Source organism: Onychomys torridus, chromosome 8, assembly GCF_903995425.1.
Source record: "Onychomys torridus chromosome 8, mOncTor1.1, whole genome shotgun sequence".
Lineage (NCBI taxonomy): Eukaryota > Metazoa > Chordata > Mammalia > Rodentia > Cricetidae > Onychomys > Onychomys torridus.
In genome coordinates this window covers 66012548-66027758 of record NC_050450.1, presented here as the reverse complement: position 1 = coordinate 66027758, position 15211 = coordinate 66012548, and the positions used below count along the sequence as shown (strand labels likewise).

The 15211-nt window shown below is 37.1% G+C and overlaps 1 protein-coding gene across 1 annotated transcript in view; it reads right to left on the bottom strand.

The window, feature by feature from the left end:
* Nucleotides 1–1154: 1154 nt before the first annotated feature.
* Nufip2 (nuclear FMR1 interacting protein 2) overlaps nucleotides 1155–15211 on the bottom strand; it is a 33596-nt gene continuing 19539 nt past the window's right edge. The window contains exons 4-5 of the mRNA XM_036194980.1: nucleotides 12338–12370; nucleotides 1155–7730 (exon numbers count right to left, since the gene is read on the bottom strand). Coding sequence (XP_036050873.1) covers nucleotides 7678–7730; nucleotides 12338–12370 — 86 coding nt within the window. The 3' untranslated portion in view covers nucleotides 1155–7677. The remainder of the gene's footprint in view (nucleotides 7731–12337; nucleotides 12371–15211) is intronic.

The window sequence follows — 15211 nt, the reverse complement described above, 5'->3', positions numbered from 1 at the left end:
CAACATCTAACGTAACTGTAATTCACTAATTATTCTTTCCCAAAATTAAAAGGCAATCAAGCTCCTAAGTAAATGTCTGTGTACACAATACCAAGATTACTTCTCCAATACATTTGCTATGCTGTTGCTAGGCAGGCCAGTTTGGCTTTTGAACTCACAATCCTCCTGCTTCAGCCTTCTGGTTGCCAGGATTACAAGTATGCACCATAAAACCCAGCTACCAGTGTGTTCTAAGACTGGACATAAATGAACTACTGGTAGATGCTCAAGAGTACTCAAAGCCATCCATGCTGTTTTCTATTGCCTGTGTTTGTAAGGCTGTGCATTATAGACCACATTTTAAATATTTTAAAAGCTATTAACTTCCACTGTGAACAGAATTTTTGCTTTCTTTTTAAAGTCAACAACACACACCAAAATGAAAGAGAAGTAAATCCTTTTAGATATAGACAAAGCTATAAAACGAAATATCTCCTATCTAGGAGCCTGGGGAAAATGCCATTGTTAATATCTTCTACCCAACTCTCCTACAAATGTCCTAAGAAAATTTACAGAAGTTAGCTGTTAAAAGATAAATGACAAGATCTGGCCAGCACATCTACACAACCTCATTAAGTACACACTTCATGTTAAGTGAAGCTACTTAGTACATGCAACTGCAGTGAATGAACCCAATGTGCCCAACTCCTGAACTTGTTCTGATCAGCTTGGGTTTATTTAACTAAAAAAAAAAAAAAGTGTTTTGGAACTTTGGTATCAAACCATCCAGCTAATCAAATTCATGTTAAAGCAATAAAGATTAAAAAAAAGGGGGGGGGGGGGGAATGCTACTCTATCTTTAAACCAGCTTTTTAAAACATTGTCACAGAGCAAAGAAAGGTCTTCCCTTCATTTCAGCTTGAATGACTGACTTTCCCTTTCTTTTCATATTCAAAACCTCACTGAGAGCACTGGATCCATGGTTTATAAATAAAGCTCTTTAATAGATAACAAGTCAAACTCTCATTTCAACTGAACTTTATTCAACGGGTGCCAGTTTTCCTCCCTTTTACTTCCACTGATGAGCTAGCCCAGAATTGTAACTTTGAACCATGTTTCCAAAGATGGTAAAGCTAAGAACAGCAAAACAATGACTTTTGGTAATGACACACAAATTAAACTTTCAAAACATGTGCATAGCTTTATTCATCTACTTAGATCTAACCTTTTCACGGAGCTTCGGCAAAACTGAGTGTGCAAAATGCATTTCTAAAACGTAATGCAAGCAAAGCTTTTCACATTTACACTGGCAGGAAATACAGAAACTAACAAGTCACATTAGGGAGTTCAGATCTGTTTTTGTTTTTTGAATGACAAGAATTGCACAGTTTATTATTGAGACAATTGTTGCAGACATGAATATTTAAAATTTTCTAAGCAAGGTGCTTTAACAATAAAAAATTTTTGTTGGAAAGAGCCAATAATTTGGATCAAAGCTCACAAAGAATCCCCAATTGATGTGGACTCCCATCATCTTCCTGTATTTTGCAAACAATGCTTTTAATAACACCTTTCATAACACTAAAGGAGACAGCAAGCTGAAACTTTTTTCAAAGCGCACAAAGAAATGGTGTCATCACATTACTTGAAGGTGGTGTTGGGGGTGGGGTAGGTAGTGAAGAATCCTTTTTACTATTTCCCACTACAGATCAGCCACTAACAAACTGGGGGTGGGGGGAGAAAGAGAGGAGATGGGGAGAGAGGAACTAGTGAAAAAGCAAGTCACTTCCCCAGTTTATAAAAGAGTTCCAGTTTGACAAGATCTATGACAACAGAGAGCACCAGTTGGGCAATAGAATGAGCATTTCAACTGCATAAAAATCAGTGAGGTGGTAAGAACCATCAGCATCTCAGGCATTACTACATGGCCTTTCCAAAAGTTAATATACATGCAAGGCACACTGATATAAAAATAGATCTCTGGCCAACAAATATATTAAGTAAGCAAATTAAAATTTTGGCTCTGTAATATTGGCAACATCAAAATATAACCAGATAGCTTTGGACCACATATCTTTCTCATATTCCTCCACCTCATTTGGTGTTCCTCTCCTACACATTTTGGTTTTTTTTTTCTCCTTCATGTTTTGAGTATGTGCTTGAGAAGATTTTTCCTTTGTCAAGTAGCATTCTTATACTTTGTTTACCTTTCTTAAGTAAAATATATACTAGAGAAGCAGAATAGTTGGGAGCTTTGTTAAACTAAATATGACTGGTTCAGGGCAGCATTACTTCTCTGATACAAATTGGAAAAAAAAAAAAAGCCAGCTTACTGATTGAAAAAAAAAATTACTTCCTTTAATTCATCCCAATTCTTTTTAAAGCAGAGAGGGAGTAATAGAAACAAAGCTAAGATTTAAACTATTTTCAGTAGTAGAAGACACTTTAAGGCCAAAAAGTATAATATTAACCAAAAGTTTATTCCTAAGTTATTGTCCCCTTCATAGGTCAACACAAACTACAGACTACTGACTCACTCCTGAAGAGAATTATAAACTCTGTTCACTTTTGTTAGTGGCTGTGCTACAGAGAAAAGGTATTAAAGCAACCTATGGTATATAGTAATGTTAAAAAGTGCATCACATTCTTGATTTTCAGTTTCCCATAGCAGCAGCAGCAGCAGCAGGCGTTATCTAAGACAAAAGTTGTTTTCATTCTAAAGATGCAATAATACCTAATGAAATGTAATCAAGGTTGTGAAAAATTATCTACAAAAGATAAATGCAAAGACTTAATAGACAAATAGAACTAACTTAAGGTATTCATTTATATTTACATATTAAAACCACTTTGTTAACACCAAATCTTTACAATTAGCAAAAGAAATGTGCATTTTAAGGAAACAGATGTCACTAAAGCAGTATTCATTCCGGAGCCTTTGTTTAGCACCTGAGGAAAAAGGGGTATAGATGGAAAGCTACTGTAATGTTGATCTAAGTTGGTTTGGTCTGTAGATGACAACTGATATACAGTGAAAGCAAAAGTGAACTAGCGGGTAAACATTTGTAGCTTTTATAATAAGGCTGTTAAAAAACTGACACCAAAATGATGTAAAATGGCTTCAGAACTCTGGACAGAACAAAATTTTCTGAATAGGAAATATCTGAACCAGCAATCCCACTACAGCTCAGGTGTCTGTTAGTTTCCAGTTCCTAACTGCTATTTGATAGCCTTTGTAATATGAAAGAAACAAGCTACTGATGCCTTGTTGAGCATTGTAATGATAGAGCTTAACTCTCAAACTACTGCTGGCATCCTGTAATTCTTCAAGTTTTCTTTCTTAAAACTCCATAAATCAGCACTTGAGTGGAGTTGATTTATCATTCTTTACACCAACACAGAACAGCCTTGCCTCTAACATATCTAAGTGTTTCTAAACACTCATTAATTAGCCTGTGTTGTTCTGGCCATCTTTAAGCAGCTACTCATGCTTCTACTCTGGTCCTGTGCTTCCTTTCCAAACTACTGAGGAACAGGGGAAGATAAGCAAATCCCACCCTTTCTAATGGGTAGAGACAGTCCTATCCAAGTCCACCCTGGCAGGCATACATCAACAGGCTGCTACTGTCTATTTCATGTAATTGACCCACTCACTACATTGTACTAGTTCTTTAGCTGGTTAACATAAAAGCAATTGCGTCATTTGAAGATATGGTCCAGTGGAAGTGGCATCAAACCCTTAGCTATTTGAGCATGAAGTGGCTAGAGAGACACCCTCACACACCCCATTTGACAGACTTTTAAATTGAGCCAAGTCTTAAATTTCCTTCCCTGTGGCCATTTGGTAGTTCATATTACATACCCTTTCTCTGACCTTAAAGTTTACAAAACAAACAAAAACTTTTGGTGAGAGCTGGCAACAAGCCTAACCACCAAGTGTGAAACTGCTGCTGCTGTGTCCTATTGTGTGAATAAACTACATCAATTGGGGTTTACCTTATTTTCTCTAAAAACTCATTAAAAAAAAAAAACACATTTTTTTCATTTGTGCAGATTCTGAGTGGTAACTAGGAAAGTAGATGGAGGACAGCAAAAAGTTGTCACTAACAAGTCTCTAGATATCGACTATCCCCTCCTCCTAGACAGTAGAGAAGGGCAGGCTACTATAGACACCATAAACACACTTTATTGATGTGAAGGTTCATTACTAAGGTTAGAGGAAACACTATTCAATTAACTTCAGGTCGTTGAAGTGGGGGTGAATAGAGAAAAGATAAATACACCCTGTGTTTTGTGGGGAAGGGAGATTATTCAAGACATTTTACACAAAAGTGAGTGGTATGTGACGCAAAACTTATAATCAAGACAACTGAAAAAGAAATCATTACCCATAATTAGTTTCTTAGCTATTAAAAAAATAGGTCATGATTTCATCCTTAGTGCCATTTTTTTCTAGTACTACCCTTTAAGGATTTAAACCACCCGACTTTATTCTGTGTAATGAAAACAAATGGCACAAAATAAATACAAGATTCATTCTCTGAATACTAATATAATGTCTTACACATTCATTTACTAATTCTTAGTATCTTCATCTTTCCCTCACACACAAGCACCCCAACATACATACATCCATACACACATCTTTTTCAGTCTTTTAAATGGAGGGATGTTAAAAATCCCCTCTAGACTGTATTTGGTTTATGCTACAGTACTAATACTCTGAGTTGAAGAAAAATTCTTTATGCCAACAACATACTGTTATTTAAATGTGCTAAATTAATCACAGCTGATGTTTCTTTAGAAGCTTACACAAAAATAATCAGAAAACAGATGAACTCGTAAGACTTTTTTTAATAAGTGCTCTGTAAGGAATTGTGTGAGGACCTAAGGAGAAATATTGAGACAAGTATCCAACAGCACAGAGGAGATCTGTCCCAAATCCTGCTTGTACTGAGGCAATTAAGTCCATTAACCCAATGTCCAAAAAATACTGACAGTTAATCTGATGGGTCACTAGGGATCCCAGAAAGCCCAGAGACAGATATACCTCTTAACCATATCAACCAAGAAAATTTCAGTGGAGCAATCAAAGTGAAATGTTGTATTGTTTCATTTAGAAGTGAGACTCTCAACCTTTGGACAAACAGAGAAGAGATACATTCTCTTTAGCTTCTCTGAACAGGTCTCAAGGACATGAAAAGGGAATTATGAAAGTGAAGACTTTTAAAGGTACTAAGCATTACTTCTATGTTTAAAAGCCCAATTCAGAAACTGGATTTTTCTTTTCATTTTGATTATGTTCAACCTTGTATGCCACAAACCAAGGAAGTTTTTTGTGATTTATGCAACCCAAGAACTTTAAACTCCAGGCAAGCAAAATGGACATTTAAAAAAAGACTGGGTAAGAATTTGGCCCTAAGGCGACAAGTGGTTGGTTACACAAGGCAATTAAACACACAGCAGAACTTTAAAACCTATAAAACAAACTGGAGCCTCTTTTTTCTTTAATCAACTTTTTTTTTTAACTTTTGAAAATTTTTATTAAAAAAAAAAAAAAGAAAGAAACACAAAACACAAGACTTTTTTCAGTTCAGTATGTGGCGTGTTGCAATTTCCAGTTTGTTCAATGCTTTAAAGCTCAAGGATGCCTCCCTTTGACTGGTACACGGGCCTGAAGCATCCTAGCTTTTGGCAAGCAGGCAGGAGACTCAACAAAAAAAATCAAACTAGGAACAAAGCACTAAATGCAGGGCATATCTGTAAACATATTATACATTTGAAAATTACAATATCAGTAAAAGTGATACAGTTTACAGGTGAAATGAAACTATCTGAAACTGGCCTACCACAAGTTTCTGAACCTGGACTGATACAATAAGTTATTATATATATTATGTATAAAAAGTTTTGTTTACATCAAGTGGAATTGGCAATCCATGCTTATACGTTTTTAAAAATCTAAGCAGGGCAGAAATCCAGACTAAAAAGTTTTTTCCTCTGCGGTAAATCAAATAGCGTCTTTTGCGAACTATTTGTTAAAAACCTGAAATAATTAACAAAACCAGAAAAATCCATCCATACTACAATCACTCAAAACTGGACATTTCTTAGAAAACAAATAGAGTAAAAAGTACTTTCTCCCCAAACGTGTCTGGGGATCCAGTCTGCTTTTGTTAGAAGACTGCAACTCTATAAATGCCCTGCTATTTTAACTTGTATTTGACATACATGGATACACTAATTTCTCTGTATGTGTATGTGTGTGATGTGATGCATCAGGCCAGAGAACTTGTTATTATGCCACTAACATCACCCAGTCTTAAATTGGACCCTTAGTTTACACACACACACACACACACACACACACACACACACACACACACACACACACAATTTTAGCATGCTATACACAAGCTGCAGCGCAACAGGATGGTAATGCGATGATAAGACAGGGCTAATGCTCTTTTTTGCCCCAAACCAAATTTTCAGAATTTCACATTATTTTCCTTAAAAAAATCCATCTTGCTCTAATAATAAAATATATTACCATATAATTAGAAGCTAGTAAGCTCAGAAGTAGAATTTGCATGAAAACACACTTTCTACAAGCAGTGTTTATTACCTCCTCACTGGCTAAAAACAAACATTTTTTTCATGAACTTTTCCGTTTTAGATTTTGCTGAGAAACTGAAATTAAAAGAATTTACAGAAAGATACATAAGTTTCTCTTAGATGTTTGATGAAAAACCAGAGTACACATTTAGTGTTAGTGACGGAGAGCAAGTCTGAGCACCTACAGCGAAAAGCAGAATATATTTTTGCTCCCAGTTACACAATTACAATGGATAATTTATCAGCCAATTACTTGTTCTGCAACTTTTCTTTAAATGACATTCTTGGATTTGTCAGCTGTTAAAAGTCAAAACATGTAACCAAAGTAAGTTAACTATGTACCCACAAACTATTCCAGGAACTTCAATGCCCTCCCCCTGTGCTCACCCCACAAAAAAATAAAAGGAAAGGAAGGAACTATTTCCCCAACACCCCACAGAGGCTGCACAACTCCTGGCAAGACATGCAAATCATTGGATTAAAACAAAAACAAAAACAAAAAACAAACAACAAAAAAACATCCCTGCAAACTTCAAGGCATTTATCCAGCATTCTCGCAGGGCTCAAAATAAAACTAAAAGATCAAGGGCGGAGTAGGGGGAAATGTTGCATCATTCTGGGTTCCCTGTGATTAGTGTATCACTTTAGTCACAGAACAAGATACAGAGATCTAGTAAGTGGATTTGCCTTTCCAGTGGGTCATTTGTTGCCCAAGTCGATGACAGCAGGAACTTTAGAACCACGCTTGTTAAGTCTGTATTCATTAATCACTTGCATTCACACTTAAAAACAAAAACTAACAAAATAAAAGAAAAAGACTATTCAGTACCGGAGATTAAATAACCATGTGTAGTCTCTTGAAATAAATTTGATTCCTTAAGAAGTCTAATTACTTTCAGTTGCCTTTTTTTAAATAACTATATATATATATATATGTATATATATATATTTGTATATATTATCCTGTGATTCTACTTATGGTTCCTCTGCTGCGTTGAAGATCTAGGAGCATAAAAGCCTTGTGTCCCCCATGAACGGTGGCTCTAATGCTGCAGAAAGGTTACAAATAGGCAGTCTGGTCCTTCATTGATCTGGACTATCCATGGCTTCATTGTAAGTGATTATCCTTTTGGGATCTAGAGGCAAAATGGAAAAAAAAAAAAAAAAAAAAAGTCAATTAATTAAAAATCAAAATAAAACCCTGGAATTAACCCAGAGACAAATCCCAAGCAATCACCATTTAAATTGCTACATGTCTGATTAAAAAAAATTTCTTTCCAAGTGTGATCTAATTTCTCAATTCAAAATGTTAGCTGTTCAATACTCTCAACAAATTCCCAACAACACTGTCTTCTACTAACCAGTAAGGGCTTTACCTCCTAAAGACTAACAGTAGTTAGGTTCATTTAATAAGGAGTTTTCCTTATGATTCACCTGATTATAAAAGCAGCAAATGTGAAAGCAAGGAGAATGAAGTTTAAGTCAAAAAAATTAATACTAGTAGAACTTCTTCTTGGGCTTATTTAGTTCTTTTTAGCAAAGGAAATACTTTTTGCTTGCTTTTAAGACAAGGCCTCACGTGATCCAGGCTGGTTTCTGAAAGTGCTATAGAGCTGAACTTGAACTCTTGGGTTCTTCTACCCTTCATCTCAGCTGCTGCATGGGGCTATCATCACGCCCCAGCCTGAAGTCCAAATTTGTTTTAACCAGAGTAGGATATGCACCAAGAAATGGCTCAAGTAAAACCCAGCAAATACTTTGTATTAATCCACTATAACACAATAACCAGTTTAGTTCTAATAACTTACTTGCTCCTTGTTTCCCACCATATTATTAACCCCCTCTTCATTCTCAGCAAACATGAAACTTCCAAAACATCCCTGGATAAAGACTACAAGGTAATTGTCCCCCCCAAGGTAATTTTTTTAAATGTCACTCTAAATCCTTTTAATTATTTTTGCACCCCCTTTGAGAGATATTAAGATTTGTTTTATATTTACACACATATGTTTATATATGTTCATGGGTATACTGTGGCACATATGAAGGGCAGAAGACAACTTTTTGGAGTTAGCTCTCTTTCCTGTCCACCTTTATTTATATGGGTTCTTGGGGTTAAACTCACAATGCCAGGCTTGGCAGCAGATACCTTTACCTGCTAAACCATCTAACTATTTTATTATTACAGCCTGGCTGGCCTTGATCTCAAAGGATTAGATTGGCCTAACTCTGTTGGGATTAAAGGTGCACGATACTACTTATACTCAATGGAGACAATGTTTTTGTTCTATACTATTTCCAAGAACTGCTGAGATTCTTCCAATTCAGCCCAGGCTGGCCAAGAATTCATGATCCTTTTGCTTCAGCATCCAAGTGCATGGAAGTTAGTATGCTTTAACCAGGAAAGTTAGGATTTAGGGATATAACTCAGTACTTTCCTAGCAATCCTCAAGGTCCTGGGTTCTTCAATCTCCTCTCTCCCCCAAGCAGAGCATGCAAACCTTTAATTATTTAATATAACGGTAGAGGCCTGAAAATAATATTAAGTTTTTCTCAGTTAAAAAAAATTAACCTATCAGCCAGGTGGTGGTGGCGCCTATGCCTTTAATTCCAGCATTCAGAAGGCAGAGGCAGCCAGCCTCGTCTATAGAGCTCGCAGGCAGCCAAGGAGGCTGAGAGAGACTCTGTCAAAGACTCTGGACAGGGGTGGCACACACCTGAGGACAGCCAGGGCTACAGAGAAACCCTGTCTTGGGAAAAAACTACCCTCCCCCACAAAACAAAAAAAGAATTAACCTATTAACAAGGAGATATAATATAAAAAATATCCTTTCTGGAACTCCAAAGGCAACCTGGCATGAAGACAACGTTCATGTCTATAGCCAACAGCCATTTTATAATACAATTAGGTGGGTGTATTTTGAGAAGACCATTTTCTAGTCTATTTTTTCCATTTGTGTTTGATTTGAAATGTGTAAGGAAAGCAATTCTTAAGTGTTTGCCTTGCCAATTATCATTAGGCAATGGCTGTGTTAAACAATAAGACTTGATCCTTGGCCGTTGTAAGAAACAAGGACCAGGCGGTGGTGGCACATGCCTTTAATCCCAGCACTCGGGAGGCAGAGCCAGGCGGACCTCCGTGAGTTCGAGGCCAGCTGGTCTCCAAAGTGAGTTCCAGGAAAGGCGCAAAGCTACACAGAGAAACCCTGTCTCTAAAACAAAATAAAAAAAAAAAAAGAAACAAGGGAAAGCAGCTATGATGCCTACAAACCACAACCACCAGATAACCCTAAGGAAGCAGTACTGGCATGCATACCTTGCCAGTAACCAACAAGTCTCTAATGACATCTAAGAACCATTCAATTAAGAGGGAAATCATTCCTGGTACTAAAAACCTAAGCAATTACCTATGGCTAGTAAAATCATGGATCTGGGATGAGAACCCACAAGCACTAACTACTTTACTAATCCACCATAACCCTAACAGCACTGTAAATAACATTTGTTTTTATACTAATAGGTGAAGTATAATCCTCACCCCCCTTACATCACATCAAGAAAACTTCTCTTTGCAATAGATGGAGACTATTAAAGAAACCACAACCAATCAAAATGAAGAGTTGTGGAGCCCAGTCCCAATGGATGCATCTACAAAACAACTCTGTAACTAAGATCAGGGAACACTGCAGAAGATGGAGAAGAAAGATTATTACAAGCTAGAGGATCGGGAGTTTGCTGAGAGACTGTCTCCTGGCAATGTCAGAAGCTATACCCATAAAGTCTCACCAGCATGACTGCCTAAACATGAGCTGAACAAGGACAACAACAGACATGCTAAAGCAAACAAGGAAAGCCCAGAAGCCTCAATCCTACACAAGAACTACAAACAACTAAAAAACACTTGAGGCTGAGCAGTGGTGATACACTGCCCAGCCTCAGGAGGTAGAGTCAGGTGGATCTCTGTGAGGCCAGTCTGGTCTACAGAGCAAGATCCAGGACAGGCACCAAAACTATACAGAGAAACCATTGCGAAAAAACAAAAATGACCACCACTCCCAAAAAAACCACCTGAATGCTGAGAAAGTCTTCCCTAGGAAAGAACACATCAATTGATGATCCAATATCAAATAGTCGGCCCTTAAAATATCATATGAATAACATCAAACAAATTGAGCAGGTTGTTATTTCTGTGTTTAGGAATATGTATGTATGTGTGTATATGTATGTATATTTATTCACACATGCATGCACAACAAATAATGAAAAGTGACCACGATTTTTTCCCCTGAGACAGAGTTTCTCTGTGTAGTTTTGGTGCCTGTCCTGGATCTGACTCTGTAGACCAAGCTGGCCTCGAACTCCAGAGATCCGCCTGGCTTTGCATCCCGAGTGCTGGCATTAAAGGCATGCGTTACCGCCACCTGGCTGAGACCACGTTTTAAAAGCAATCAAGGAGGTATAAGGGAAGGTTTGGAGGGAGGAATGGGGAAAATGATGTAATTATAATATAATCTCAAAAAGAAAACCAGAGAGATAGAAAAAACAATGTTAGAAACCAAGATTTCCTATCACTCCCTGGCTGTCTGTGAGCTGAAACTTCCTAACATGTAGAGTCAAAGAGACTCTAAGGATATTCATCAGACAGTTAGGGATTTCAGAGTTACCTGAATTTCATTTACATTAAGTAGTGAAGTAAATGAGAGATAATTCTATTACAAATTTTTTAAAAGATTTATTTATTGTCCTATTGACTTTATGCCAGAAGAGGGCATCAGATCTCACTACAGATGGTTGTGAGCCACCAATGCTCTTAATCGCTGAGCCAGCTCTTAAGCCCCCTTTCACAGGATTCTAAATATCCAAATCTAACAGTGAGCACTTTCCAAACTATAAATTTCCAAAGAAGACAACATGTAGATTGTACACCCAGTCCCTGTCCTCCTTGTCAAATCTTGATTATGGGAGAAGGATAAAAGTGAATTTGTCATTGTTTATATTTCTGAACACACAGTATCAATAATGTTTTGTTAACATTGAAAATTTTCATTAAATTATGAATTTCAATTCTTAATCTATCATTATCATCCCTTTGTCTACCATACAAACACAGGCAGAATGGCTAAAGATAAAAACTTGTCTATTGGTTTCCTCAGTTAGAAACATTTATATTTGGAAGGGACAGGAAGGTACCAGGAGGGCTGTAATGGGGATCATACCCAAGGCCATATATACCAATATCAATATATATGTCACTATATATAGATCATGAGCTCTACCACTGAGTGCAAAGCAGCCCTCTATGGGATGTGGTGTCGTACACCTTTAATCCCAGCACTAAGAAGGCAGAGGCAGGCAGATAAAGGCCAGCATGGTCTATAAAGTTTAGGGCAGCCAGGGCTACAGAGAAACCCTGTCTCAAAAACCTCTTAGCCTCTTGTAATCACACCAGAGTAGAAAAACCATTTCAATAAGCAGAGTTTTTCCATTTTTCCTGTAACAGTGTCTTACACTGTAGCCCAGAATAGCCTTGAACTTAAAGCCTCAGCCTTCAAAGAGCTGGAATCACAAGTGAGCCACAATGTCTTAGCAGGCTTGTTATGGTAACTACTCCTTGACTACAATTAGTTAAGGCTATTCAAAATACAAAGCCTGTTCATTTGGTAGGTCATGATCCAATTATTCTCACTAAAACAAAGTCATGTTTTAATTAGTATAAACATTTCAAGTAGTTAACCATTCTTACCTTGCTTCTGCAAATTCCATATAGATTCCATTTCTATAAGAAAGAGGAAAAAATTATTTTACACATCAAGCTTCAATGAATGCAGTTGTAAAGCTCTACTTCTATCCCTTATAATGCTATGCTTTTGTTACTTACACCTGAAAAATCTACTGATTACTGCTGGTATAAAGGTAGGGCTGACTGACAATAGTACAGCTCTATGCAGCACAAGGTTCTGAAATTTCAAATAATTTTTAAGCATCATCTAGATTACGTACATAATTATGGAAAAAAAAAAAAATCCTGCCCAGCCTAATGACTCAAATTCAACCCCTGAGACCTACATGGTAGAAAGATGTTGTTTGTTATTTGACCTCCACACATTGGTGAGACACATATGCAAGCACATGTGTATACAGACACAGACACACACAAAAAGCCAGTTACTATGTAAAACTAACAATATTCAGTGTTTATAAATAGCAAATATATATAAAAATCTGCACATATTAAATATTATTTCTCACTTCACTGTTATTACCCAAGTACTTACTGGGCAGCCTACTCCTCAGCAGAATGCTCAAGTCTCCTCAATAGAACATTCATCAAGTTTAATAAAACATCTAGAAAAATAGTTCTGACCCTTAAACCACACCCAAGTCCATAGGCCAAAATGTCAATTCACATCCCATTTGTTAACACAATCATCATGTGTTCCAATTTCTGTAAAACTTGTTTTGTGTTTGCTTTGTTTGACATCCTACAAGGGCATGTATATCTAAACCAGTGACAGAAGGCAGTGAGAACCATTTTTGCAGTGCTTTACAATGAACACTTAAATGAGTAAGACCACACACAACTTATAATACAAAATTATAGTATTCATCCTAAGAATTAGTCCCTGAAAATAGAGATGTAGCCAAACTATTCAGAAAAAGGAATGAGGCTGGGCGGTGGTGGCGCATGCCTGTAATCCCAGCACTCGGGAGGCAGAGGCAGGCAGATCTGGGCTACAGAGCTAGTCCAGGACAGGCTCCAAAGCTACAGAGAAACCCTGTCTCGAAAAACCAAAATAAGAAAAAGGAATGAACCATCGCAAAAACAAGATAGTACTTTTCTCATGCACATACAAAGACAAAAAGATTATCCCCTCCCCCAACTAGAAGAAAGTAAGTATACAGATCTAAAGTTATAAGTTTACTGCAAATAAATATACAGAGGCTGAGAATGATATACTACACTCTCCCCACAAGATCAAAGATACAATCAAAGTCATTCTAATTTTTGGTAGGGAAGCTGGAGGACAAGGCCTCTGTGTATCCCTGGATGTCCTGGAATTCACTATGCAGACTAGGCAGGCCTTGAACCTCCAGGGTTATGGAATAAAAGGTGTATATCACCCAGACCAGCTATTAGCAAGATATAAATGTTACATTATATGTGTTTGAATTTAGCTGTATGTTTATGGCCTCAAGTCCCTGAGCAGATGTCTATCTGGAGAAGCAAGAAACTATATATCCAGGGATGGTTTAGGCAAAGGGTAACGATTTGAGGCCAGCCTAAGTACACAGCAAGACCTGTCTTCAATATCTCACCACCAACACCAAAAAAAAGATGACCCACGTCAATTTTATTGATAATAAAGATAATGACAAAAATTTCCTTCTCCCTGGAGGACTAAAAAGGTAATAGAACTATAATAATCTGATCAAAGACAAGATATCAGTAAAGGAACTATTATCTAATGATGGAGATTATACTCATCACTCCAAAATTATTTCTAATATCAGAAAAGAAATGGTTTCTTTTAAGGGGCTGGAGAGATGGCTCAAAGGTTAAGAGCACTGGCTTCTCTTCTAGAGGATCCGGGTTCAATTCTCAGCACCCACATGGCAGCTCACACCTGTCTGCCTGTAATCCCAGCACTTGGGAGGCAGAAGCAGGTGGATCTCTTGTGAGTTCGAGGCCAGCCTGGTCTACAGAGCTAGTCCAGGACAGCCTCCAAAGCTACAGAGAAACCCTGTCTTGAAAAACAAAAACAAAAACAAAACAAAAACAAAAAGGTTTCTTTTAGAGCTGTTATCTTTGGTCTCTGAATAGCTGGGATTATAGGCATGCGCCACCAATGCCCCACTACAACTGTTTTGTTTTAAGAGATTTTTATATACCAATTTGAAACTACAATTAACCAAAACAAACATAATTATCTAGATCACCTACACATACACAATAGAAACAAGTACAAGTTATTTTCATTATTTTCTATGAATATATTTCAGTCATGGCTACATAGTAAGACCCTGTTTCACAAAAGGAAACTCCAATTTCTGTGAATTTTTTCTAAGTGACCATTCAAACCAATACTACCGTAAATTTATTATCACTGTGCCAGTAAAGCATATGAGAAATCAAGCAGCCAATAAAGATTCTAAACAGACAAGTCATTGGGGTTCTTGCACTGTTAATAAATTATATACGGTATCTTTTCTCACATTTCTCTACTATAGAGAAAAGTACAAAACTTTTCCAAATATAGGAACTCCAATTAAAGGATAAAGCCAAAGTACGTATTTTAAAAATCTGTCAAATTTGAAGGCTTATATAAGATTCCTATAAATACGTCAGAGGCATTCATGGAATTTTAAATAGAAACTAACATATGCAAAGGAGAACATTTTAATACTTGGATTGGTTGAGAACATATAAGTTGTATAAAGCTGACCCTTGAGCAATGAGGTCAGAGGTGGAGGGCCCCATTCCTATCATTACTCAGTGAGTACATACCCTATTCCTTTCAGTGCTAGAGACTGGGGGAAAGACACCTTGATTCCCTGTCACTGTGCTAAACCCATATATAAGCCCTACATAATTCTGACTCCCAACAAATGGCTTCCA